We start from the raw sequence: 27,906 nt of genomic DNA, 5'->3' as shown, positions 1-27,906 counted from the left end.
TATTGATCAATCTCTATGCTTGATATTGATAGTAGAATATTTTCACAAGTTCTTATCATCAGAAGGAAGTACTTCTGAGTTTAACCTGCAGTGATTAGAGATGTTTCATAGAAAGGTAGACACCGGGTAGATTTGACAGCGATCTTAAAGGCCCAATAGGCACTAGTCATTTCCATCAATTAATTATGGCTGTCATCGCAGTCGATACCTCTAAAGCTTTTAGCTGTGTTGACTGGCAGTATCTTTGGCATATTTTAAGTTGTCTGGGGATAGGTCATAACTTTATCCAGGTAATAAAACATCTGTACTCTATTCCTCCTTTTAGTTAAAAGGATGAGAGATGGTTAATTTTGTAATAATGGTTTAGACAGAAAAATTGTTCTGTATGCTGATGACATTTCAGTTTTAAATCTTTGTTCCCACTCCTTCACTTCATGTCCTTGATAAATTAATTATAAACTTTTATTGTTTGTCTGGTTGAAAAATGAATTTGTACAAGTTTGAGGTGTTCATTTGTCTATAGATTGCTGTGAAACCTTATTTTTATATATCTGGGGATGCGCATCACATACATTTTGAGGAACTTTGTTAAAATTGAGTGGTTAAAAATGTACATATTTATGGGCGGAATTCCTTTAAACTGTGAAAAAATAACATTGCAGAAACTTCAATAAATCCTATTCCTATATTGATTTACATATCTCTAACTACTCTGCAGAAAATCTGTGCAATATATTTGATGTCAGTTTTCAATTTTCTAGGAATTACACAGAGGACTTATCTTGTTAAAATGTAATTCTCAAATTCATATAACAAATTCCAGCAGGCATTTCACAAATGTAATATGAAAAAGGGGTGTAGCTTATCACAATTCTGACTCTCGAAGACAAAAATATGATTTTTAGCACAGTTAGGTAACCTGGTGATATTGACATTGGGTATGGTTATTTTTGGTTCACATTTAGATACATTAGGTTGCGTTATTTACACTGAACTATTTTTTCACATTTGACATTTAAATGTTTTGACAACATTTTAACTCTCCAATGGCTATGGGTCTGATTTTGAGTGCAGCGGACAGGTTACTAGGTCACAAACATCACGGATATCCCGTCCGCCATACTACTAGTGCACTTTTAATTCGGCGGATGGGATATCTGTCACATTGGTAATGGAGGAACTGGTCTGCTGAAATCTAAATCAGTATAGGAACTGTGGTTCTGCCACCAAAAACTTTTACTTTTATGTCCCTCTTTCCCGATTGGATTTACAACATATGTGTAAGCAGCACACAACTGAAAAAGCAACAATTTTGATTCAACAAATCTTTTTTGTATTTGAAAATTAGTAGGTTAGACAAAGTCAGCTAAAGACAATATGCAACACACACACCAAAATACACATAAATATTTACAATAGTGACACAAATTGGTGACAGATTGTGACAAAACACATCAAAATACTCCACACATATTTAGAAAGAGACAAAACATCAACATGAAACTTCTATTTCTTCATTATATTAATAGCAATCACTGACAACCCTAGCAAGACTACTTCAATTAAATAGATCTTGCTGTGCTGAAAACATGCTAGTTCTTGAACTTCGACGTTTCGACCCCTACCAACATGTGTGTTTCATAAAAATCACAATGGGATCTTCTTCAGGACAATAAACTGTTGGTGACATGCTTCATCATTGGGCCCCACTCAAGGCGCCGAGTGCACCTCGGGTGTGCTACAACACCTGGATACAGCGGAGCGGGTATTGTGTAGTGAGAGTGCAGTGAAAATGAGTGAGTGAATGTTAAAAAGACTGTCCTAAGGGTCCCACAAGGTCAAAGTGACTATTTTAATGTGTGGGCCCTTGGCAGTGAGTAAAAACGGGAGGTGGATTTTATGGGAGGTGTAAGGTAACTCCAATATCGTAGTCGGTCAACATGTTTCAGCCATGGTCCCTTTAATGGTATGGCTTTCTTCAGCACCTATGTGTAGTGCAAGGTGAGTGGTCTAAAAAAATAATTTTTTAAAGAACCAATTATGTGACACGAGCTAAGGTGTGATATGTGGTAGAGGAGTATTTCCTCTAACGGCGCATTCCTGTTGAAAAAAGTAACAAACAAATATACAAACAGAGAAACATTTAGCATACTAATATAGTACATGGTAGTAGGTGTTTCAGGAGCGGTGTGTCCGTGCTCTATGAGGGCAAAGGTGGAGTGAGGACGGAGCGTGACGTTTAGTGACAGGTTTAAATTAGCGCCTGAATCTTATGCGATACCTTGTGGTAATCAATATGCGTATCATTAAATGCATCAAATTAATTCATAAGTAAATACAATTCTTACTCAGATACTATCTGGAAAATGCCCTATGAGATCCATCTGGGGGCCCGACCTGTAGTTACAATCTGTGTGACAGTGGGAAGAAGACAAAAGGAATTTGAAAATCAGCCGCCTGCTTGGCAATGCACGTCTGCCTGCAGTGGGTGAAAAAGGCAAAATTGCAGAGTCCCCCCGAGGATTTCCCACTTACGTCGTCAAGGTCTAGGGCCATGCTCGATACCTGCTGCGGCCGCCATGGAGCTCCGTCATTATTTGTGTGGAGCCTGGCAGATGCTTAAATACACTGTTGGTTTCCCAGGTGACCGCGAGCCTGTTAATTGCAAAACCACCGGTGGCTGTTAATTAGTTCCACGTGCAGTTTGCTGTTCTGCCACCGGTTGAATCTATGAGAAGGAAAGACGCGCCGCGGCTCGTGTATCGAGCGCTCGTGTGTTTAAATAAAGATTAATTTGTGGGAAAAATTAAGACACGGCTAGTGTCTGATTGGGGCATTGTATTGTGCATTGTATTATTTATATGTATAAATGGCTGAAGGAAATCTGGATTTGTGAGTGTAAACATATCACAAAGGGATGAATGTATCCGTTGTTGATACATGCAGAACACGTTCTGAGATAGGGATGTTAGGTAGTTCTGAGATGAGCTGGGAATGTAAGCTAGTCTATTTATGGGTCAACAACGATTTTTACCACTGTGGGGGGATATGGGTGCCTTGGCTAGGCGTCCAAATATCTGTAGGGCAGTCACATGAGTAGTGAAGACCCATAAGTAAGAGAGTGTGTATATGTACATTTTGTCCATGGGGTACAGAGTCAGCATGGATCTATCAACATACTGGTCTGGCACATATTGGCACCCGGGGAATATGTGGCATAATTTGGATACAAAAAAAGGACATTGTGATGTTGTTCAAGCTCGGTTCAGGTTATTCCAGGGTATATTATCATTCAGTCCTGTCAAGTTGGTAGACAGACGATATATCCAATGTTGTTCCTTGTGTAGTAAGATCCTGTCATTTGTGATTTTCTGGCTGTCAATTTGTTCTATTACCGTCCAGTTTAGGTCATTGGGAGTGTGACCTGCTTGAATGAAATGGTCAGTTAATTTACTTATATTCTTTTTACACCATATCGTGCTGCGGTGCTCCACAATGCGTGTTCTGATCTTAAGACTAGTCATACCTGCATATCGTAGGCTGCACGTGCAGACAATCAAGTAGATGACATTTGTTGAGTTGCAGTTAGTGTGGTTAAGTTGCTGCCATGTTTTGCCAGTCTCCAGATTTAGTGTTTTTGTCGCTCTAGTGAGGTGACAGACGCTGCAGTCACCGCAAGGGTAGTGACCCTTGATGCCTGGGAGACCCCACTTGTTGAGTACCATGTTAGGTGCTGGAGTTCTAGGCTTGCGTGGCCTAGTGGAGACCAGATGGTCTCGTAGGCTACTTGCTTTTTTTTATATGCCATCAGTGGTCGCTCCCGTTTCATAGTACCACTGTTGAGTATGTGCCAGTTCATTATTTTGGCCACTTGGATAGAGGCCACATTGTAGGTGGTGACACAGGTCAGGCGTGTCATCGCGCTCTCCCTTGTGATATAGTAGGGCTTCCCTTTGTTGGTTGTGAGCCCGCTTCTTGGTGATGTTGATTATCCTCTCTGGGTACCCACGTTCTTGTAATTTGATTGCTGGTTCAGAGGACTGTTGTCTGTAGTCTTTGATGTGGCTGCAATTACGGCGGATCCGTAGAAATTGGCCATACGGTAGGTTGTCTCTGAGGGGCCTGGGGTGGAAACTACCAAACTGTAGTAAGGAGTTCCGAGATGTAGGCTTATGATATGTGGTGGTCTGTAGTTTTCCGTTGTTAGCCTCAATGTTGAGATCCCGAAAGGCTATCTTGGAGTTGCTTGTGCTGCTGGTAAAGCGTAAGAAGTGGTCCCGTTGATTTAGCCACGTCAGGAAATTGTTTAGGGTGTCGCTGGGCCCTGTCCATATCATGAGAATATCGTCAATATAACGACGCCAGAATTGGATGTTGGTGCTGTAGGGGTTGGTAGCTGGCAGGATATGTTGTTTCTCAAACTGGTAAACGTAGAGGCCAGCTACACTGGGCGCGAAGACTCAGCCCATGAATGTTCCATTTGTCTCTAAATAGAACTATCTCTTAAATTCAAAATTTGCTTTAGTGCCAGGTAGTGCACAGCAAAATGAATTCCCTCAGTGTTGTGTGTTCCCAGGTGGTTTCAGAGAGCATGTTCCTTAGTACCCATAGGGTATCATCCTGAGGGAGGCTTGTGTATAAGCTCTCGATGTCCAATCCTACTAGGAGTTGGGAAGTAGGGTCAAATTCGATGTCCTTGATGAAGTTCGGGAGATGCTTAGTGTCCTTTATTTAGGTTGAGGAAGCTTGGACCATAGGGTTTAAGAAAAAATCACAAAAACGTGATAAGGGTTCAAGGAGGGAATTGATCCCTGATACAATAGGGCGTTCAAGTGGTGGTCTTGTCTCTTTATGAATTTTCGGGACCGTATAAAAGTATGGTGTCTTCGTCTTCTTAGTACAGAGGTAATCAAACTCTTGTTTAGAAATCTGATTGTTGATTTCTGTTGTTTCTACCAGGGTGGTTAGGCTGTCATTGAGGCTGGTGGTAGGCTCTTCATTCAGACATTTGTAGTTCTGTGTGTTGCTTAGCAGCCTCCTACATTCTGTGGTGTAGTCTGTCTTGTTCTGGATAACTGTACCACCCCCTTGTCTGCTGGTTTTATAACAATGAGGGGGATGTCTTGGAGGGTACATATTGCCTCTCTTTCTCTGGTAGACAGGTTGTTAAAGGGCGTCGGTGTATGGAGTTCCTCAATTTGGTTGAAGTCTGCCTGCTGAAAGGTGGTGATTTCCACAGGGATGCAGGAAGGAGATGGGCAAAATGTAGATTTCAATCTCAGCCCTGTTTTGTTAGTTTGAGGATCTGATTCTGTGGGTGGTTGTTTATCAAAAAAAGCCTTTAGCTTCAGTTTGCGGAAAAATTCCATCAATTCCACATGGAGCTGGAATTTGTCCAGTCGTGTTGTGGGTACAAAGGATAGACCTTTGTTGAGGACATCCACCTCTGTAGATGAAAGGGTAATGCTAGACAGGTTGAAAACCAGTGACTAGGCGTCTTGGTTGTTCCTTGTTATCTCATTCCACTGTGTCCTGGTAATGGTTCCTTGGTCTTGCTCCTTGTGTGGGTGCCTACCAGTCTCTCGTCGTCCGTCCAGTGTACCTGTTGAATGTTCCGTCTCCTGCCTCATGCAAGGCGGCCTCTGCCTAAAAAAGGCGGCCTCTAGTTGGGTGGCCATCCAAAGAAGGGGTTTGCGGTGGATGGTTAAAAAAAGGAGGGCGCCATAATTGGGGCCCAGATGTTGTTATTACTCCATGGCTTTGCCATTTGGATGTTCTGCCCCTACCACTAAGTTTGTATGTACTGCCAGAGTTAGAGCCGCTTGAGTGCGAGCTGTAATCCCCGCTTGTATCAGATAATGTGTCTTGTCGGCTCGGGTCGATGTAATTGTCATCTGTATATGGGTACTGTTAGATTTGGGGGTCTCTAGTTGGCAGAGGTAGGTATCTTTGACCAAATAGGGACCCTTACGTCTAGTCAGGGTGAGGGGGTACACTCCTAAAATAACCCCTGCACACCCCTTTGGTAGCTTGGCACGAGTAGACAGACTTATCTCAGAGGCAGTGCGTAAAGCATTTGTGAACACATACCGTAATCCAGTGACAACACTACAGATGGACACCACACCAGTTGTATATTAAAAATAAGTATATATTATATAGACTTAACACAAGACCATAAACGACAAAAATCCACAATACTGTCCTTTAAAAAAGGTAGAATTAGCTTAGTTCTCTTAAGATGTAAAATGCTACACTTTCAGTTCAATGTACCTTAGGATGCGTAACGCTATACAATGAAAGTGTTGCAGGGAAGGTGATGCGTCGGTTCCTTACACGCAAGAACGGTGATGCATCGGGTCCCTACTGATGCGTAGGGGATGCGTTGGTTCTTCTTGGCATAGAGAGGTGATGCGTCAGTTTCTTACTGCGCTTTCGTGGTGATGCGGCAATGAAGATCCGGTGCAATGCGAAAAAGATGGCATCTTCTTCTTGATGCAACACGATGCGTGCACGCCCGACGGCCATGTGGTGACTCAACGATTCTTCTGAGCCGCGGCAGGCCCTGCGACACACTTCCCGGTGATGCGACGGCATCTGATGCAAAGGCAAAACTCTTCTCCGGCGATGGGAGGTGCTTCGGCGATGATGCAACAGCTGCAGTGGCGGCGTCATGCTTCTTCGTTGATGCAGCGGCATCTGATGCGATGTCGATCCTCTTCTCCGGCGATGCGATGACAGCGGCTGCGGCGGCAACACGCTTCTTCTTCATGACTCGCGCTTTCAGCTCCTTGCCACACGCAGTCCCTCAGAAAACCCAGCACAGCAGCAGGCACTTCCAAAAGGCTCTTGGGGAGCTGGTTGGTGAAGTCTGTTGTCCCTGAGACTTCAGCAGGAGGCAAGGTCTATCTCAAGCCCTTGGAGATCCTTCACAAGTTGATGAAAGTACACACAAAGTTCCTCTTGCCTTTCTTTGGCAGTCAGGCAACCACTGCAGGCCAATCCCCCAAGCAGAACTTCAGCTTAGGGATAGTCTCTCCTCAGTCTCTCTGGTTCCTCTCCTCAGTAAAGGTTTCTTCTTGTTACCCAAAAGTGATCTAAAGTTCTGGGGTCTGGGTCCCCCTTTTTATACACAGTTTCTCTTTGATTTCTGAAGGCAGAGAGGCCTTTGCCTAGTCCAAACCAGTTCTGGTCAGTCCTGGAGCACTTTGTTGACAAGACTCCTTCTTTCCTTTCACAGTGTAGGCCAGGAGCATCAGACGCACCACAGGAGGTGGAGCCAGCATTGTGGAGGGAATGCACAGCCCTATTGAGGTCCCAGGTGCTACTCCTCCCACCCATCTATGCAGATGTCTCTATTCCGCCCTGTGCTGACTCACCCTGTCTCCTGGAATCCCCCAGCCCCTGTCACTCAAACTCCAGACAAGGAATACACAACCTAGCAGAGGCAGACTTGGATAGTTAGACAAGAAAATACCCACTTTCTAAAAGTGGTATTTTCAAACACAGAATGTTGAAACTAACTTCACTAAAAAATGTATTTTATCATTCTGAGTTCAGGCACACTAAACTCGAATTTCTACCTAGTTCCCTGAGTCAGTTAGGATTAATAGATGTAATAATCAAACTGCCCATTCTGGCCTATGGGGAACAGGTAGCCTTGCAATAGTGAAAAAACGAAAATGGCTGTAATTCACTATTAGGACATGCCACACACACCAGGACATGTCCTACCTTTTACCTAGAATGCACCCTGCCCTTGGGCCTATCATAGGGGTGACTAATATGTAGAAAAGGGAAGGTTTAGGGAGTGGCAAGTGGGTGCACTTGCCCAGTCAGCATGGCAGTACCAGACTGCACATAGGCTCTGCAATGGCAGACCTGAGACACACTTTTACAGGTGTCTTCTGTGGGTGGCACAACCAGTGCTGCAAGCCCACCAGAAGCATTTGGTTTACAAGCGCTGGGCGCATGCAGTGCACTGTACTAGGGTCTGACAAGTACATCAAACCAGCCAATCATGGGATCACTAATCCATACATCAATTTACCATTGAGAGAGCATATGCACATTAGCACTGATCAGCAGTAAAAAAAAGTGCCCAGAGTAATAAAACCAGCAAAAACAGGTCAGACAATATACAGGAGGAAGGCAAAAAGTTCAGGGATGACCCTGCAAAAAGGGCCAAGTCCAACAGGTACACTTTGTTGTATGCAAATCTCTTAAGATCCTTTTAGAATTCATTGATGTTAGCCTGGGTCAGATATTCTTTGTATTCGGCTAAGTCCTTGTTTGATTCATCCAGTTTTTTCTTAAAGGATGTGATTGTTGTTTTGAAGTGGCTTTCTGTGGCCTGAATGTCTATGATCATTGCATTAGAGAGGCGTTTCGCAGTTTTGATGATGAGTACCAGCCAGTCCCTGGTGCAATGCCATGCAATTTGAGCACAGTCCTTCCTGAAGTCAGCCTCCTCCAGGAAGATCCTGGGCGCATTGGTTACCAACAGGCCCATGGGTGCGGTGTTGGTGCGAAGGTACTCAGTTAGGATCACACCGTGCAATATGGTAGAAATCCTATTTCATTTCTTCTCAGTGAGTTTGTCTCAGTCAGTAGTCTGGTCTTTTGTTTGTGATATGTTAAGGTCAGCTATTAAGGGGAGGTCCCTGAGTAGTTCACTGATGTCGTCTTCCGAGAATGTTAGGCCAGGATTGTCCGCCATGATGGTTGGCTAATGGTATGTAAAGAGAGTTTGAAAGGGAGAGGCTCTCACAGCTGTGCGCTGCCAGTAATGATAAGTATCAAAGGGAGAGGGAGGAAAGGTACTGGAGCCAGTCCCCTGGTATATATGTTTGGATCAAAAGGAATTAGCTCTGGAGTATGTGCTCCTAGCGTATGTTTGTGTTGAAAGGAAAACACATTGTTTTTAGAAAAGCCATCACTCACCAACCTAGTTGGTGACATGCTTCATCATTGGGCCCCACCCAAGGTGCCGAGTGCACCTCGGGTGTGCTACAACGCCTGGATACAGCGGATCGGGTATTGTGTAGTGAGAGTGCAGTGAAAATGAGTGAGTGAATGTTAAAAAGACTGTACTGAGGATCCCACAAGGTCAAAGTGACTATTTTAATGTGGGGGCACTTGGCAGTGAGTAAAAACAGGATGTGGATATTATGGGAGGTATAAGGTCACTCCAATATCCTAGTCGGTCAACATGTTTTAGCCATGCTCCCTTTAATGGTATGGCTAGCTTCAGGACCTATGTGTAATGCAAGGTGATTGGTCGAAAAAAATAATTTTTTACAGAACCAATTATGTGACACATGCTAAGGTGTGGAATGTGCTAGAGGAGTATTTCCTCTAAAGGCGCATTCCTGTTGGAAAAAGTAACAACAAACATACAAACAGAGTTGATAGATCCATGCTGACCCTGTACCCCATGGACATACCATGCATATATACACACACTCTTACTTATGGGTCTACCCTACTCAAATTACTGCCATACAGATATTTGGATGCCTAGCCAATGCGCCCATATCCCCACACAATAGTAAAAATTATTGTTGACCCATAAATAGACTAGCTTACATTCCCAGCTCATCTCAGAACTACCTAACATCCCTATCTCAGAACGGGTTCTGCATGTACCAACAACGGATACATTCGTCCCTTTGTGATATGTTTACACTCACAAATCCAGATTTCCATCAGTCATTTATACATATAAATAATACAATGCACAATACAATGCCCCAATCAGACACCAGACGTGTCTTAGTTTTTTCCACACATTAATCTTTATCTAAACACATGAGCGCCCGATACACAAGCCTTGGTGCATCTTTCCTCTCTTTCCTACTCATCGATTCAACCGGCGGCAGAACAGCAAACTGCACATGGAACTAATTAACAGCCACCGGCGGTTTGCAATTACCAGGCTCGCGGTCACCTGGGAAACCAACAGTGTATTTATGCATCCACCAGTCTCCACACACATAACGACGGAGCTCCATGGAGGCTGTAGCAGGTATCAAGAAGGGCCCTAGACCATGACGAAGTAAGTGGGAAATCCTCGGGGGGATTCTAAATATTGCCTTTTTCACCCGCTGCAGGCAGATGTGCATTGCCGAGCACGCGGTTGATTTTCAAATTCCTTTTGTCTTCTTCCCTCTGTCACACAGAGTGTGACTACAGGTCGGGTCCCCACATGGATCTCATGGGGTATTTTCCAGATACTATCTGAGTAGGAATTCATGATTTTATTTACTTATGTATTAATTCGATGCACTACGCGATACGCATATTGAATACCACATGGTAATCCATAAGATTCAGGCACTAGTTTAAACCTGGCGTCAAACTGGATTTCTACTTTTCTAAGCGCGAAGACTGATAGATGTTTTCTATTCTACTTGTAAGCTATAGGTACAGTACGATATCCTGTAGCTAATAATACTAAAAATAGTAATGTAAACAATTCTATGGTCTCGAGCTCAGCCAATACTTGTGGACTAAGTGACTTTAATAAAGGTACCCCTAGAAGCCTATGTGGCCCCCCCTATATATGTAGAGAAGGAAGGAAAGGCGGAACAAGAGAAAGCTTAAACAATAAGACCTTCCACCCCCAATGCTTGTTATCTATTTCGATGCCACAGAGGAGAAATATAGATAAAGTGAAAAAAAGTGAAAAAAAAGTGAAAAAAATGAGGGCGGCAATACCTCACGGACGTAACCCCCACGAGGTGTAAGCGGACAGGTACTCGTCCGTTACCTCACTTTATCATCATTGGTTACTGCCGTCCCCAGTGAAAACCAAAAGTGACACAACAGGTATGGCGTTTGTCTCTAATGCCTATTGTGGAAAAAACTAATAACTTAACTATGTGAGTGTGCAACCAAAAACAATGAGTGTCGACCCTAAGACTAGGGAAGGTGAGTCTGATCAGGACCCAACTATTCCCAATTTAAAACCGGGTAGCCCACACTGGCTAACGATACTTTTTATTCAAGCTGTGTGGCTATCCCCTTAAAAAACCAACATGTTTCGTTGCCTGTATGGATTGGCGGCAACTTCATCAGGGCTAGGGTCGACTAGCCTCTTAACTTTGTTAATGCTGGCCAATATGGTTTGTCAGCACCTAGGGGAAACATAAAGAATAGACATATACAAGTTCAGTGCATACCACAACTATACCCCAGCAGGGTAGTCACACATTCATCCAGGCAATAGGCTTACTGCCCGATACAATCACAGCAGATATATTTACCGTAAGGGTGTCCCTCTTACTGCGTACCTCACCCCCACTGATTTCAGTGGTCAGCGTTATCTCAGACACGTCTGGATAGCATAACCGCAACCTGCGGATTCTTATCTCTAAGATATATGGAAAAGGTTGAAAGGTTAGTGCCGCATGTGTTAAAAATGGCATCGAGCATTCCGTTATGAACACTAACATCCACGATGTACAAACCAGATACTTGGTACTTAGGGGTCTGTCAGTATCCCTTCTTATTCCCTGCACTCGAGGTCTGCTTACTCAGTGCCTGGCCTCGTGTGTGGTTACTCTTATGCTGACTTAGTATCGCTGTGTGTATCATTTCCACTCATCAACTTGACCCTCCTTCACTCTCAGTGCCCGCATCATTGTTGTATCATGTTGTCTGGGTCGTCTATGTATCGGGTCAACTATGCTGTGCACCCGCCAGTCTAGCTGTATACATGGATCCTATATAGGCACCCACTGGCTCCCCGTCCCTATCAGGGCTTAGTTCAGTATTTTGCTGACCTAACCACTACTCGTACCGGTTCTCACCTCGTCAGGGTTGCGTTGCGTCTTAAAATCAGCCTTCATTACGAGTTCTGCTTTCCTAGACCGATTAAGTACCCCGCACCACGTGATGTTATGTGGGTGTGGTCTTAATCGGACGACTACCGCGGCCATGTTGTGTAAACCGCACCGGGCTTTCCTATTGGCGGGAAACCACATCCCCTTCCGGGCATGCGCAAATGCGCAATGAGGGTAGCGGGGGCCATCTTGTGTCTACTGGAACTCGTCAACTCAAATTTATATTGAAATACAATTCTGAGATGAGATGTCCTTATACTGATGGTATTATAATCGTTCTGAAAGATTCACCATCTAGGCTCGTCTATCATTTATCCATTGGTGTGATTAACAATGGATAGTATGTATAGATATCATTGTCCCCAGTGAACCTCCATTGCCTACACCCACCTGTCACTGGATTTGTAAGGCCCTGTAAGTGTGTTATCACGTTATGACCTGGTTCCATTCTATACAGTCATTCAAGCCCTGTCTGTCTGCTCCCTCTTGGTAAATCCAACGTGCTTCTTTGGTAGTTAGCCTGGTGTTCATATTATGGCTATCACCCCACACTCGTTCCAGTACCACCCATCGTAATTCACGGGGGCCATGTCTAGCCGTTCTAAAATGCTGGACTAGCTTAGTTGTTAGTTTGCCTGTGCGGATTGTACTCAGATGTTCTTGTATGCGCACCTTCACTTTCCGTGTGGTTAATCCGATATAGTGAAGGCCGCATGGGCACGTCAGTCTGTATACTACGTTGTTAGTATTACAGTTACTGAAAGCATTTAGATACCAACATTTGCCATTCGCCAATATAACGCTCTTAGTCTGGCGTGTTAGTTCACATACATTGCAACCTCCACACTGGTAATGTCCCGAGGGCACGCCTGTAGATTTATCATCGCATTTAGGTCGTGTATGCACCAGACGATCCCTCAGACTGGAGGACCGCTTGAAAGCAAATCTGGGTTGGGGCATGGTCATAGTTGCAGTATGGAGTAAGGGCCAATGTTTTCGAATTACTTGTCTGATCTGGGTTGATAGGGGGCCGAATGTGGTAACTACCGGGATACATTCTCCAGATGTTTTAGGTGTTCTCTCCAAAAGGGCTGCTCTGGGTGTATTAAGAGCTCTTTTCTTGGCCTGCCTGATAACTCGGACAGGGTAGGCGCGTGCCTCCAATTTGCCTGACAGTGTGTCTGCTTGTTGTACGAAGTCCTCGGTGTTTGAGCAATTCCTGCGGTACCGCAAGAACTGACCGACCGGCAGGTTATCCCTCAACGCCCTAGGATGGAACGAGTTATAATGTAGGAGGGAATTTTTGTCGGTCGGTTTCTGATGGACATTGGTGACCAACTTCTGGTTCACGGCAGTGATGTCAAGGTCCAAATATGTGGCTGTGGAGTTACTAATGGTCCAGGTGAATCGGAGGCAATCATCGAGACCATTCAACCACTGGAGAAACCTGTCCAAGTCTACTGTAGAGCCAGTCCATATGCACAGGACATCATCGATGTACCTCTTCCAGAGTGTTATGTTCCTCTGGAAGGGATTAGTGCAGTGGAAGATGTAGTTGGACTCAAATTGGCCTACATAGATACAAGCCAAGCTGGGGGCGAATGTAGCCCCCATCGATGTACCGGACACTTGTAAATAGAGTTGGTCCTTATACGCAAAAAAATTTTTGGTTAAGGCCAATTCAATGCACTGAAGGACAAAGCTTTGGGGGACATCATAAAACCATTCACAATCCCCCAGGGCATGTGCTGCTGCCACCAGCGTTGCTTCCTGGGGGATGCTGGTATACAATGATTCGATGTCAATTGTGACCAATAGTTGGTGTTGCGGGTCAAATGCAAGATCGTTCAGGATGATGAGGACTGAGGTGGTATCCTGAATGTACGAGGGTTGGGTAATAACACATTCCCTCAAAAAGAAATCTGCGTATTGTGATAGTGGCTCAAGGACTGACTGGATGCCCGATACTATGGGGCGTCCAGGAGGCGGTCTTTGTGCCTTGTGGATTTTAGGGACAATGTAAAATGCGGGGATCCTGGGTGTTTCATTGACCAAAAAGTCCGCTTCCTTCATCGTAATCCACTTTTTTCCTTTGGCTTCGGCAACCATGGTGTTTATTGTCGTCTGTAGGTTCACCGTGGGGTCCCTCATCAATGGTTGGTAGTTATGTCGTACATCCAGCAACCTAGTAACTTCCCGTTCATAGTCCGTAGTATCCATCACTACCACCGCGCCACCCTTGTCGGCGGGTTTAATGGTAATGTCTTGGTTCTGCTGTAATGAGTGTACTGCTGTCCAATCCTCCTTGGTCATATTACTACGGGTATGCCCTTGATGTTGTTTTTCCAAATTACCGATGTCCTGCATGATTTTCTGTTCAAAAACAAGGACTTCGGGGCCTACAGAATGATTCGGGGGGCAAAACTGGGACGGTCGTCGCAGGTTAGTGGAGAACACTGAGGGAGCCTCAATTTCTTTACCTTGAAAGAATTTATTGAGTTTGATCTTTCTCATCAACCCATATAGTTCACCACGCAGCTTGAAGCTGTCATGTTTAGGGGTAGGGACATATCCAAGGCCTTTATTGAGGACCCGATTTTCATCTGGTGTTAAAGTGTAAGATGACAGGTTTACCACTATATCATTGGTTTCCCTCATTATTGGGGTGTCCTGCCCCTGCTGCGGGTGATCCTGGGGGAAGAGTTCTGCCACATTGGGTTGTTGTTGTGGCGTGCTCTGCCTCTGCCTCTGGCCCTCCCTCTGTAATTGGTCCCTCTCTGATCCTGAGGGCGTTGTTCTAAAAAATCCCTCAACATGGCCCCCAAATCTTCATTGGGCCTCTCATTGGTGTTGAATCTGACTCTCTGGTTGGGGTGAGATGTTGAGGCCGAGGTAGAGGGTTGTGCGTTGTAATCATCCTCTTCACTGCTGGTATTATCGAACGTCCAGTTGTTGAATGTTCGTTTCCCTTGTTGACGCCCTCCTCTGAAGCCACGGGTGTATTGTGGGGCGACTGGGGGTTGCTGTTGATAGTAACTGTCCTCGACATACGGGAAGGCCCACTCATGGCTAAATCTCTCTAGATTTCTTTTGAGACCTTTCATCTTTTGATTCACCATATAGATTTGGTATTCACCCACATCGTTCTGAATTGTGGTGAGCTGTTCCTTTATATCTTTTATGGTGGTATCTGCCTTCAGTGCTGTTTCTAGTTCTAATATTTCTTTTAGTAACTCCTCGCTAAGTCTCTTCGCTGTGTTAATAATCAGCACTAGCCAGTCGCGGGTACACTTGTTAGCTATGTAGCTCCAGTCCACCCGAAACCGTTTGTCCTCTAGAAAGATCTTAGGTTCTATACGGACCAAGAGACTAGCTGGGGCTGCCCCTGCTCGCAGATACTCTGTCATTAAAGCGCCATGCAGTGCTATTCTAACCTGCCTTTTCTTAGTCGTGGACAGTTTTTCCCATTCTTCTCTAGCTGTAGCCACCCCACTGAGGGGTGCATTGGGAAGTAAAGAGGGACCCGCCAGGATCGATGCAATATGTTCATCAGTGAAAGCTAAACAATATTGGTCCATTGTGACTCTCTGTTATATATATATGGTCGATTGCTGAGTGTATATGATTGGTCTCTATGATGAGTGGTATGTGTTAGCTAATTATGTGGGATTACTCACTGCAAAGGAAAGTAAAACCGTTGTCTATCCCTGCTGATTGAGTAGTGTGACTGAACCTGTGTCTCAAAACTTTATTACTACTTTTTCATAAAAAGCTCTCACGGCTAAGCTGCCGTTCTCAACGTCATTTACACAAAGGAGCTAAGGGGGTCTCAGAGACAGGTCGCCCCCCACTCAATAACAAATGCACAACAAAGGACCTGTCTCTGGCGTCAAACTGGATTTCTACTTTTCTAAGCGCGAAGACTGATAGATGTTTTCTATTCTACTTGTAAGCTATAGGTACAGTACGATATCCTGTAGCTAATAATACTAAAAATAGTAATGTAAACAATTCTATGGTCTCGAGCTCAGCCAATACTTGTGGACTAAGTGACTTTAATAAAGGTACCCCTAGAAGCCTATGTGGCCCCCCCTATATATGTAGAGAAGGAAGGAAAGGCGGAACAAGAGAAAGCTTAAACAATAAGACCTTCCACCCCCAATGCTTGTTATCTATTTCGATGCCACAGAGGAGAAATATAGATAAAGTGAAAAAAAGTGAAAAAAAAGTGAAAAAAATGAGGGCGGCAATACCTCACGGACGTAACCCCCACGAGGTGTAAGCGGACAGGTACTCGTCCGTTACCTCACTTTATCATCATTGGTTACTGCCGTCCCCAGTGAAAACCAAAAGTGACACAACAGGTATGGCGTTTGTCTCTAATGCCTATTGTGGAAAAAACTAATAACTTAACTATGTGAGTGTGCAACCAAAAACAATGAGTGTCGACCCTAAGACTAGGGAAGGTGAGTCTGATCAGGACCCAACTATTCCCAATTTAAAACCGGGTAGCCCACACTGGCTAACGATACTTTTTATTCAAGCTGTGTGGCTATCCCCTTAAAAAACCAACATGTTTCGTTGCCTGTATGGATTGGCGGCAACTTCATCAGGGCTAGGGTCGACTAGCCTCTTAACTTTGTTAATGCTGGCCAATATGGTTTGTCAGCACCTAGGGGAAACATAAAGAATAGACATATACAAGTTCAGTGCATACCACAACTATACCCCAGCAGGGTAGTCACACATTCATCCAGGCAATAGGCTTACTGCCCGATACAATCACAGCAGATATATTTACCGTAAGGGTGTCCCTCTTACTGCGTACCTCACCCCCACTGATTTCAGTGGTCAGCGTTATCTCAGACACGTCTGGATAGCATAACCGCAACCTGCGGATTCTTATCTCTAAGATATATGGAAAAGGTTGAAAGGTTAGTGCCGCATGTGTTAAAAATGGCATCGAGCATTCCGTTATGAACACTAACATCCACGATGTACAAACCAGATACTTGGTACTTAGGGGTCTGTCAGTATCCCTTCTTATTCCCTGCACTCGAGGTCTGCTTACTCAGTGCCTGGCCTCGTGTGTGGTTACTCTTATGCTGACTTAGTATCGCTGTGTGTATCATTTCCACTCATCAACTTGACCCTCCTTCACTCTCAGTGCCCGCATCATTGTTGTATCATGTTGTCTGGGTCGTCTATGTATCGGGTCAACTATGCTGTGCACCCGCCAGTCTAGCTGTATACATGGATCCTATATAGGCACCCACTGGCTCCCCGTCCCTATCAGGGCTTAGTTCAGTATTTTGCTGACCTAACCACTACTCGTACCGGTTCTCACCTCGTCAGGGTTGCGTTGCGTCTTAAAATCAGCCTTCATTACGAGTTCTGCTTTCCTAGACCGATTAAGTACCCCGCACCACGTGATGTTATGTGGGTGTGGTCTTAATCGGACGACTACCGCGGCCATGTTGTGTAAACCGCACCGGGCTTTCCTATTGGCGGGAAACCACATCCCCTTCCGGGCATGCGCAAATGCGCAATGAGGGTAGCGGGGGCCATCTTGTGTCTACTGGAACTCGTCAACTCAAATTTATATTGAAATACAATTCTGAGATGAGATGTCCTTATACTGATGGTATTATAATCGTTCTGAAAGATTCACCATCTAGGCTCGTCTATCATTTATCCATTGGTGTGATTAACAATGGATAGTATGTATAGATATCATTGTCCCCAGTGAACCTCCATTGCCTACACCCACCTGTCACTGGATTTGTAAGGCCCTGTAAGTGTGTTATCACGTTATGACCTGGTTCCATTCTATACAGTCATTCAAGCCCTGTCTGTCTGCTCCCTCTTGGTAAATCCAACGTGCTTCTTTGGTAGTTAGCCTGGTGTTCATATTATGGCTATCACCCCACACTCGTTCCAGTACCACCCATCGTAATTCACGGGGGCCATGTCTAGCCGTTCTAAAATGCTGGACTAGCTTAGTTGTTAGTTTGCCTGTGCGGATTGTACTCAGATGTTCTTGTATGCGCACCTTCACTTTCCGTGTGGTTAATCCGATATAGTGAAGGCCGCATGGGCACGTCAGTCTGTATACTACGTTGTTAGTATTACAGTTACTGAAAGCATTTAGATACCAACATTTGCCATTCGCCAATATAACGCTCTTAGTCTGGCGTGTTAGTTCACATACATTGCAACCTCCACACTGGTAATGTCCCGAGGGCACGCCTGTAGATTTATCATCGCATTTAGGTCGTGTATGCACCAGACGATCCCTTAGACTGGAGGACCGCTTGAAAGCAAATCTGGGTTGGGGCATGGTCATAGTTGCAGTATGGAGTAAGGGCCAATGTTTTCGAATTACTTGTCTGATCTGGGTTGATAGGGGGCCGAATGTGGTAACTACCGGGATACATTCTCCAGATGTTTTAGGTGTTCTCTCCAAAAGGGCTGCTCTGGGTGTATTAAGAGCTCTTTTCTTGGCCTGCCTGATAACTCGGACAGGGTAGGCGCGTGCCTCCAATTTGCCTGACAGTGTGTCTGCTTGTTGTACGAAGTCCTCGGTGTTTGAGCAATTCCTGCGGTACCGCAAGAACTGACCGACCGGCAGGTTATCCCTCAACGCCCTAGGATGGAACGAGTTATAATGTAGGAGGGAATTTTTGTCGGTCGGTTTCTGATGGACATTGGTGACCAACTTCTGGTTCACGGCAGTGATGTCAAGGTCCAAATATGTGGCTGTGGAGTTACTAATGGTCCAGGTGAATCGGAGGCAATCATCGAGACCATTCAACCACTGGAGAAACCTGTCCAAGTCTACTGTAGAGCCAGTCCATATGCACAGGACATCATCGATGTACCTCTTCCAGAGTGTTATGTTCCTCTGGAAGGGATTAGTGCAGTGGAAGATGTAGTTGGACTCAAATTGGCCTACATAGATACAAGCCAAGCTGGGGGCGAATGTAGCCCCCATCGATGTACCGGACACTTGTAAATAGAGTTGGTCCTTATACGCAAAAAAATTTTTGGTTAAGGCCAATTCAATGCACTGAAGGACAAAGCTTTGGGGGACATCATAAAACCATTCACAATCCCCCAGGGCATGTGCTGCTGCCACCAGCGTTGCTTCCTGGGGGATGCTGGTATACAATGATTCGATGTCAATTGTGACCAATAGTTGGTGTTGCGGGTCAAATGCAAGATCGTTCAGGATGATGAGGACTGAGGTGGTATCCTGAATGGCTCCCTCAGTGTTCTCCACTAACCTGCGACGACCGTCCCAGTTTTGCCCCCCGAATCATTCTGTAGGCCCCGAAGTCCTTGTTTTTGAACAGAAAATCATGCAGGACATCGGTAATTTGGAAAAACAACATCAAGGGCATACCCGTAGTAATATGACCAAGGAGGATTGGACAGCAGTACACTCATTACAGCAGAACCAAGACATTACCATTAAACCCGCCGACAAGGGTGGCGCGGTGGTAGTGATGGATACTACGGACTATGAACGGGAAGTTACTAGGTTGCTGGATGTACGACATAACTACCAACCATTGATGAGGGACCCCACGGTGAACCTACAGACGACAATAAACACCATGGTTGCCGAAGCCAAAGGAAAAAAGTGGATTACGATGAAGGAAGCGGACTTTTTGGTCAATGAAACACCCAGGATCCCCGCATTTTACATTGTCCCTAAAATCCACAAGGCACAAAGACCGCCTCCTGGACGCCCCATAGTATCGGGCATCCAGTCAGTCCTTGAGCCACTATCACAATACGCAGATTTCTTTTTGAGGGAATGTGTTATTACCCAACCCTCGTACATTCAGGATACCACCTCAGTCCTCATCATCCTGAACGATCTTGCATTTGACCCGCAACACCAACTATTGGTCACAATTGACATCGAATCATTGTATACCAGCATCCCCCAGGAAGCAACGCTGGTGGCAGCAGCACATGCCCTGGGGGATTGTGAATGGTTTTATGATGTCCCCCAAAGCTTTGTCCTTCAGTGCATTGAATTGGCCTTAACCAAAAATTTTTTTGCGTATAAGGACCAACTCTATTTACAAGTGTCCGGTACATCGATGGGGGCTACATTCGCCCCCAGCTTGGCTTGTATCTATGTAGGCCAATTTGAGTCCAACTACATCTTCCACTGCACTAATCCCTTCCAGAGGAACATAACACTCTGGAAGAGGTACATCGATGATGTCCTGTGCATATGGACTGGCTCTACAGTAGACTTGGACAGGTTTCTCCAGTGGTTGAATGGTCTCGATGATTGCCTCCGATTCACCTGGACCATTAGTAACTCCACAGCCACATATTTGGACCTTGACATCACTGCCGTGAACCAGAAGTTGGTCACCAATGTCCATCAGAAACCGACCGACAAAAATTCCCTCCTACATTATAACTCGTTCCATCCTAGGGCGTTGAGGGATAACCTGCCGGTCGGTCAGTTCTTGCGGTACCGCAGGAATTGCTCAAACACCGAGGACTTCGTACAACAAGCAGACACACTGTCAGGCAAATTGGAGGCACGCGCCTACCCTGTCCGAGTTATCAGGCAGGCCAAGAAAAGAGCTCTTAATACACCCAGAGCAGCCCTTTTGGAGAGAACACCTAAAACATCTGGAGAATGTATCCCGGTAGTTACCACATTCGGCCCCCTATCAACCCAGATCAGACAAGTAATTCGAAAACATTGGCCCTTACTCCATACTGCAACTATGACCATGCCCCAACCCAGATTTGCTTTCAAGCGGTCCTCCAGTCTGAGGGATCGTCTGGTGCATACACGACCTAAATGCGATGATAAATCTACAGGCGTGCCCTCGGGACATTACCAGTGTGGAGGTTGCAATGTATGTGAACTAACACGCCAGACTAAGAGCGTTATATTGGCGAATGGCAAATGTTGGTATCTAAATGCTTTCAGTAACTGTAATACTAACAACGTAGTATACAGACTGACGTGCCCATGCGGCCTTCACTATATCGGATTAACCACACGGAAAGTGAAGGTGCGCATACAAGAACATCTGAGTACAATCCGCACAGGCAAACTAACAACTAAGCTAGTCCAGCATTTTAGAACGGCTAGACATGGCCCCCGTGAATTACGATGGGTGGTACTGGAACGAGTGTGGGGTGATAGCCATAATATGAACACCAGGCTAACTACCAAAGAAGCACGTTGGATTTACCAAGAGGGAGCAGACAGACAGGGCTTGAATGACTGTATAGAATGGAACCAGGTCATAACGTGATAACACACTTACAGGGCCTTACAAATCCAGTGACAGGTGGGTGTAGGCAATGGAGGTTCACTGGGGACAATGATATCTATACATACTATCCATTGTTAATCACACCAATGGATAAATGATAGACGAGCCTAGATGGTGAATCTTTCAGAACGATTATAATACCATCAGTATAAGGACATCTCATCTCAGAATTGTATTTCAATATAAATTTGAGTTGACGAGTTCCAGTAGACACAAGATGGCCCCCGCTACCCTCATTGCGCATTTGCGCATGCCCGGAAGGGGATGTGGTTTCCCGCCAATAGGAAAGCCCGGTGCGGTTTACACAACATGGCCGCGGTAGTCGTCCGATTAAGACCACACCCACATAACATCACGTGGTGCGGGGTACTTAATCGGTCTAGGAAAGCAGAACTCGTAATGAAGGCTGATTTTAAGACGCAACGCAACCCTGACGAGGTGAGAACCGGTACGAGTAGTGGTTAGGTCAGCAAAATACTGAACTAAGCCCTGATAGGGACGGGGAGCCAGTGGGTGCCTATATAGGATCCATGTATACAGCTAGACTGGCGGGTGCACAGCATAGTTGACCCGATACATAGACGACCCAGACAACATGATACAACAATGATGCGGGCACTGAGAGTGAAGGAGGGTCAAGTTGATGAGTGGAAATGATACACACAGCGATACTAAGTCAGCATAAGAGTAACCACACACGAGGCCAGGCACTGAGTAAGCAGACCTCGAGTGCAGGGAATAAGAAGGGATACTGACAGACCCCTAAGTACCAAGTATCTGGTTTGTACATCGTGGATGTTAGTGTTCATAACGGAATGCTCGATGCCATTTTTAACACATGCGGCACTAACCTTTCAACCTTTTCCATATATCTTAGAGATAAGAATCCGCAGGTTGCGGTTATGCTATCCAGACGTGTCTGAGATAACGCTGACCACTGAAATCAGTGGGGGTGAGGTACGCAGTAAGAGGGACACCCTTACGGTAAATATATCTGCTGTGATTGTATCGGGCAGTAAGCCTATTGCCTGGATGAATGTGTGACTACCCTGCTGGGGTATAGTTGTGGTATGCACTGAACTTGTATATGTCTATTCTTTATGTTTCCCCTAGGTGCTGACAAACCATATTGGCCAGCATTAACAAAGTTAAGAGGCTAGTCGACCCTAGCCCTGATGAAGTTGCCGCCAATCCATACAGGCAACGAAACATGTTGGTTTTTTAAGGGGATAGCCACACAGCTTGAATAAAAAGTATCGTTAGCCAGTGTGGGCTACCCGGTTTTAAATTGGGAATAGTTGGGTCCTGATCAGACTCACCTTCCCTAGTCTTAGGGTCGACACTCATTGTTTTTGGTTGCACACTCACATAGTTAAGTTATTAGTTTTTTCCACAATAGGCATTAGAGACAAACGCCATACCTGTTGTGTCACTTTTGGTTTTCACTGGGGACGGCAGTAACCAATGATGATAAAGTGAGGTAACGGACGAGTACCTGTCCGCTTACACCTCGTGGGGGTTACGTCCGTGAGGTATTGCCGCCCTCATTTTTTTCACTCATTTTTTTCACTTTTTTTTCACTTTTTTTCACTTTATCTATATTTCTCCTCTGTGGCATCGAAATAGATAACAAGCATTGGGGGTGGAAGGTCTTATTGTTTAAGCTTTCTCTTGTTCCGCCTTTCCTTCCTTCTCTACATATATAGGGGGGGCCACATAGGCTTCTAGGGGTACCTTTATTAAAGTCACTTAGTCCACAAGTATTGGCTGAGCTCGAGACCATAGAATTGTTTACATTACTATTTTTAGTATTATTAGCTACAGGATATCGTACTGTACCTATAGCTTACAAGTAGAATAGAAAACATCTATCAGTCTTCGCGCTTAGAAAAGTAGAAATCCAGTTTGACGCCAGAGACAGGTCCTTTGTTGTGCATTTGTTATTGAGTGGGGGGCGACCTGTCTCTGAGACCCCCTTAGCTCCTTTGTGTAAATGACTAGTTTAAACCTGTCACTAAACACCACGCTCCGTCCTCACTCCGCCATTGCCCGCATAGAGCATGGACACACCGCTCCCGAAACACCTACTACCATTTACTATATTAGTATGCTAAATGTTTCTCTGCTTGTCTGTTTGTTTGATACTTTTTTCAACAGGAAGGCGCCGTTAGAGGAAATACTCCTCTACCACATACCACACCTTAGCGCTTGTGTCACATAATTGGTTCTTTAAAAAATAATTTTTTTAGACCACTCACCTTGCACTACACATAGGTCCTGAAGAAAGCCATACCATTAAAGGGAGCATGCCTGAAATATGTTCACCGACTAGGATATTAGAGTTACCTTACACCTCCGATAATATCTGCCTCCTGTTTTTACTCACTGCCAAGGACCCACACATTAAAATAGTCACTTTGACCTTGTGGGACCCTTAGGGCAGTCTTTTTAACATTCACTCACTCATTTTCACTGCACTCTCACTACACAATACCCGCTCCACTGTATCCAGGCGTTGTAGCACACCCGAGGTGCACTCTGCGCCTTGGGTGGGGCCCAATGATGAAGCATATCACCAACTAGTTTGGTGAGTGAGGGCTTTTCTAAAAACAATGTGTTTTTCTTTTCAACACAAACATACGCTAGGAGCACCTACTCCAGAGCTAGTTCCTTTTGATTCAAACATATATACCAGGGGAAGTGAACTGGCTCCAGTACCTTTCCTCCCTCTCCCTTTGATACTTATTATTGTCACAATCCGTCACCAATTCATGTCACTATTGTAAATATTTATGTGTACTTTGTTGTGTATGTTACATATTGTCATTTGGTTATTTTGTCTAACCTACTAATTTTTCAAATACAAAAAAAAATTGTTGAATTAAAATGGTTGCTTTTTCAGTTGTTTGCTGCTTACACATATGTCGTAAATCCCATCTGGAAAGGGGAATATAAAAGTTAAACTTTTTTCAGGTGGCAGAACCTCTGTTCCTATACTGTACCTATTCCCATGTTTTGCAGGATACAGGGTTACCCCATTGAGATTACGAAATCTAAATCAGACGCTAAGTGTTTTCCAATATATGGAGAAAAATCAAAACCATTGCAAACGTCCAAACCCATATCCCCTTTGCAAAGTTATAAAATTAAATCTGTAACAAAATACAGTGCATCACAATCGGTAGGCATTTTTAGCACTCTCATGCATATTCACTATCTTTCCACAATGTTGAAAGAAACAAAAATTAATCTTGCATACCATGTTTTAGATAAAGGGATAAAATAGCGGAAGGTAATACATACAGTCAGTACGGAGGAAATCGTTCAGAAGTTGAAACAATGGAAAGCTGTCCCAGGAGTCTGGAGGTTGAACTTCTAAAGCAGCATCCATGTCCACTGCAAACAGCGAGAGGAAGGTCTCCGCGTGCTCTACCATTAAGTCTGACCACCAAGCAAAAGCCTTTAGGTTTGGTGGAAACAAAATAAAAAAAGAAATGTATCAGCCATAAATGGCAAAATGAAGGTGAACCTAAAACCCTCTCTGTGGGAAAGCTGCAAATAAAATAAAAACCTATGCAAGCCTTTAAAACATGACAAAATGTAGCTCATACACAATATAAAGCGCCCCGTTATAAGTGGAATGGGGCAATATCACTGGGGGGAGTCTGTCCTGCACCATTACAAATGTATATGGTGAAACCAAATGTGTTTCCATGCACAGTTCCCTCCTGCAGAATATAGAAGACAAATGTATCCGGAAACCAATTTAGGAACCCCATGCATTGTTGAAATGGGTATATCGGGGTTCCTTCTGCATGTTATTTCCCATTCCTTGGCTGAAAGCTTGTGATGCCTGATAACGGGGGGTTGGGGAGAGGGCAACATCCCAGCTGGAATAGTTCACTCCGGCTGCTGCATAGAAGGTTTGGCACCTCCATTGTGCACATTTGTATCTTGTATCTTGTAGATTCCTCTGCTGTCCAGAATATTGAATTACAGACATGCTAAAGATAAAAATTCAATTACAATAACTGGCTGATTTAATTTAGGATCATGCTGTTTACTACTGTGATCAAGTAGTAGTCATTCTTAAAAAATAGAATGTTAGGAGTTTGGAGTTTCTTCACTGAATTAATGAGCCTTCACCTAATTATTTACATAGGAGAAATTGCCAGATGTGACACAATATAAGGCTTCTGTGAAATCACAATCCAATTACAATGCACCACAATGGTATTCTATGATAACTCAACATAACAGTGAACAGACTTTAAAAACATTTGCTGATTGGGCTTAGTAAATATTTTTGATTCATGACTAGACACGTTCAGGGAAAATTAAACAATTTGGTAGGGAAAGGTAGAAGACTCAAAAACATCTGTGAAGTAACTCTTCGTCATGCTTACAGGTCCTTATAAAATTGGCTGGATAGGGTTTCTGGAGTGGCATTCACATCAAACATATCTCCGATGTGAATGTGCTTCAAACGCATGCATGCGTGTTTTAGGATCACCTCTGTCTGGGAACATGCAGAATGAGTAACAATGTCAACTGTGTATTTCAGTCTTTATCCAATAAGAAAATACCAAGGACTGCAGTTACACGTGACTACCTAAAGACATTACTTAAAATGCATATACACTACCAGCACCATAAGAGCAGCATCACTCACTAGTCTTACAAGGGAATGCAGTGAGAGTGTCATTCATTGAGCAGGAAAACCAAAACATGGAGCAATTGCTGTCAAATATGTGTGTGTGTGCATGTGTGCATGCTTGCGTGCATGCATGTGTGTTTTTTTGTTTCCGTTTTTTGCTGTTTCAGGTCAGAATACAAATATGAAGCGAAGAAAACAAGTGCTGAAACCTAAGTCAGTGGGAAACTGTCCACCAAAGGCTCACAAAAATGGGATGCTGCCCTCAGGAACAGAGGCAATTGTAAATATGGAAGCCATAGGAAGATGTTCTTTACCAAGTCATGGGATTCTTTATTCCTGACTTAAATTCGACACAATGAGGAGGAGTAAATCAATGCAAGACCTAAAGAAGGATCTGGTGAAATCATAAGCACAGGTCACTCTACTATATAACCGGTGTTACTCATAGTAATAACACAGTATATAAAGTATCAAGAGTTATGATGGTGGAGGCAGTAACTTACATTGTGGATGGTTTAAGGAAAAAATGTTGTGGCACACAAACCTAAAATGTGTGTTTAACTGTGTGGTATTCCTGTTGCCAGTATCACTTTATGAATGGGCACCTTCTTCTACATGATGTCCTCCATCTGTTGGGTCATGGAATGAATGCCTGTAAACTAACCCATACAGTATTTGAAGGGATTGTAAATATACGAGAATTTGAAAGTATTATGCCAAACCAAAATTCCCATTCTCTCTAGCCGCTAGGGTCCTGGATGAGAAACAGCTAGGAGCAACATTACTTCCCTCAATCATCGCCTTCCCAGTGGCGTGCCTGTAAAAGATTTTGACTTTTTCTAGCAAACATTTGTACTGCCAGTATCTTCAGAATGGACTACTGGATTTGCAATTCTCTTGTTAACTTTGCTGTGAGTAGAGAAACTAGTTTTTTTGCTCCAGAGAAAGTATTTTTGTGATATTTCAGTCAAAAATTCATAGTGGAATCACAGAGGGATAATAAAGCAAGCGATAAGAGAATTAAAGCACTACAAGGTAAAATTAGCTTTGCAATTATATCACAGAAATACAAGACCTTAGAATAGGAAGGGATCAATGTGAAGAATTGGGTTCCACAAATACATCCTCTTTGCACTCGTGTACAGCTGAGCATGTGGGTCCACTGTCTAACTCAGCCCAGTATCTGCACACAGGTAGCCTGCCATAGAGAAGGCCTGTATTAAACTGTTCATGGCATGTGCAAGCCTTATGATTTGATTGGGCATTAGAAAAATAACCTATGTATTTATGATTATAGTGTGAGCCTGTAGTGGTTCATTTTAAGTCTGTAGAACTTTAATTTGGCCAGGCACTGTCAACAAGTTCATACAATCTCATTCTATAAAATGAAAAATTAAGGAGCCATGGCTTAGTCTGATTTTTCTAGGACATTTCCTATTGTAGGAAACAATTATGCAGTTGGCGTCTTAAAATAAACACTAAAATTATGAATTGGTGTCTTTATTTCTAATAAACCAAATGTTATTGATTTTTCTTTTAAAGAGTTAAAGATAGTGATAACTCTTAAAGCATTCATGGTCAAGTAAAGCAGACACGTTTACATCGCTGTTGGACTTGGCCCTTTTTGCAGGGTCATCCCTAAACTTTTTGCCTTCCTCCTGTATTTTTTCTGACCTGTTGTTGGCTGTTTTATGACTCTGGGTACTTTACCACTGCTGATCAGTGCTAAAGTGCATATGCTCTCCCTATGGTAAATTGTTGATGGATTAGTGAGTCCATGATTGGCTGATTTGGTTTACTTGTCAGACCCTAGTACAGTGCACCAGGAGTGCCCAGGGCTGGTAATCTAAATACTGCTGGTGGGCTTGCAGCACTGGTTGTGCCACCCATAGAAGCAGCCTGTAAAAGTGTGTCTAAGGCCTGCCATTGCAGAGCCTGCGTGCAGTCTGGTACTGTTTTGCTGACTGGGCAAGTGCACCCACTTGCCAGTCCCTAAACCTTCCCTTTTCTTCATATCAGACACCCCTAGCTCCACCTCCTGTGGTGTGTCTGATGCCTCTGCCCTGCACTCTGAAAGGAA

The 27,906-nt window shown here is 44.2% G+C and overlaps 1 protein-coding gene across 15 annotated transcripts in view; it reads right to left on the bottom strand.

Annotated features, from left to right (window-relative positions):
• CADPS (calcium dependent secretion activator) overlaps positions 1–27,906 on the bottom strand; it is a 1,625,151-nt gene that overhangs the window by 582,986 nt on the left and 1,014,259 nt on the right. For all 15 annotated transcript variants that reach the window (XM_085624714.1, XM_085624723.1, XM_085624709.1 and 12 more), the window contains one exon: positions 24,473–24,629. In XM_085624714.1, coding sequence (XP_085480840.1) covers positions 24,473–24,629 — 157 coding nt within the window. The remainder of the gene's footprint in view (positions 1–24,472; positions 24,630–27,906) is intronic.

Source organism: Triturus cristatus, chromosome 9 (genome assembly GCF_964204655.1).
Source record: "Triturus cristatus chromosome 9, aTriCri1.1, whole genome shotgun sequence".
NCBI classification, from domain to species: Eukaryota; Metazoa; Chordata; class Amphibia; order Caudata; family Salamandridae; genus Triturus; species Triturus cristatus.
The sequence above is the reverse complement of the archived record's forward strand: the minus strand, read 5'-3'. Positions and strand labels throughout refer to the sequence as shown.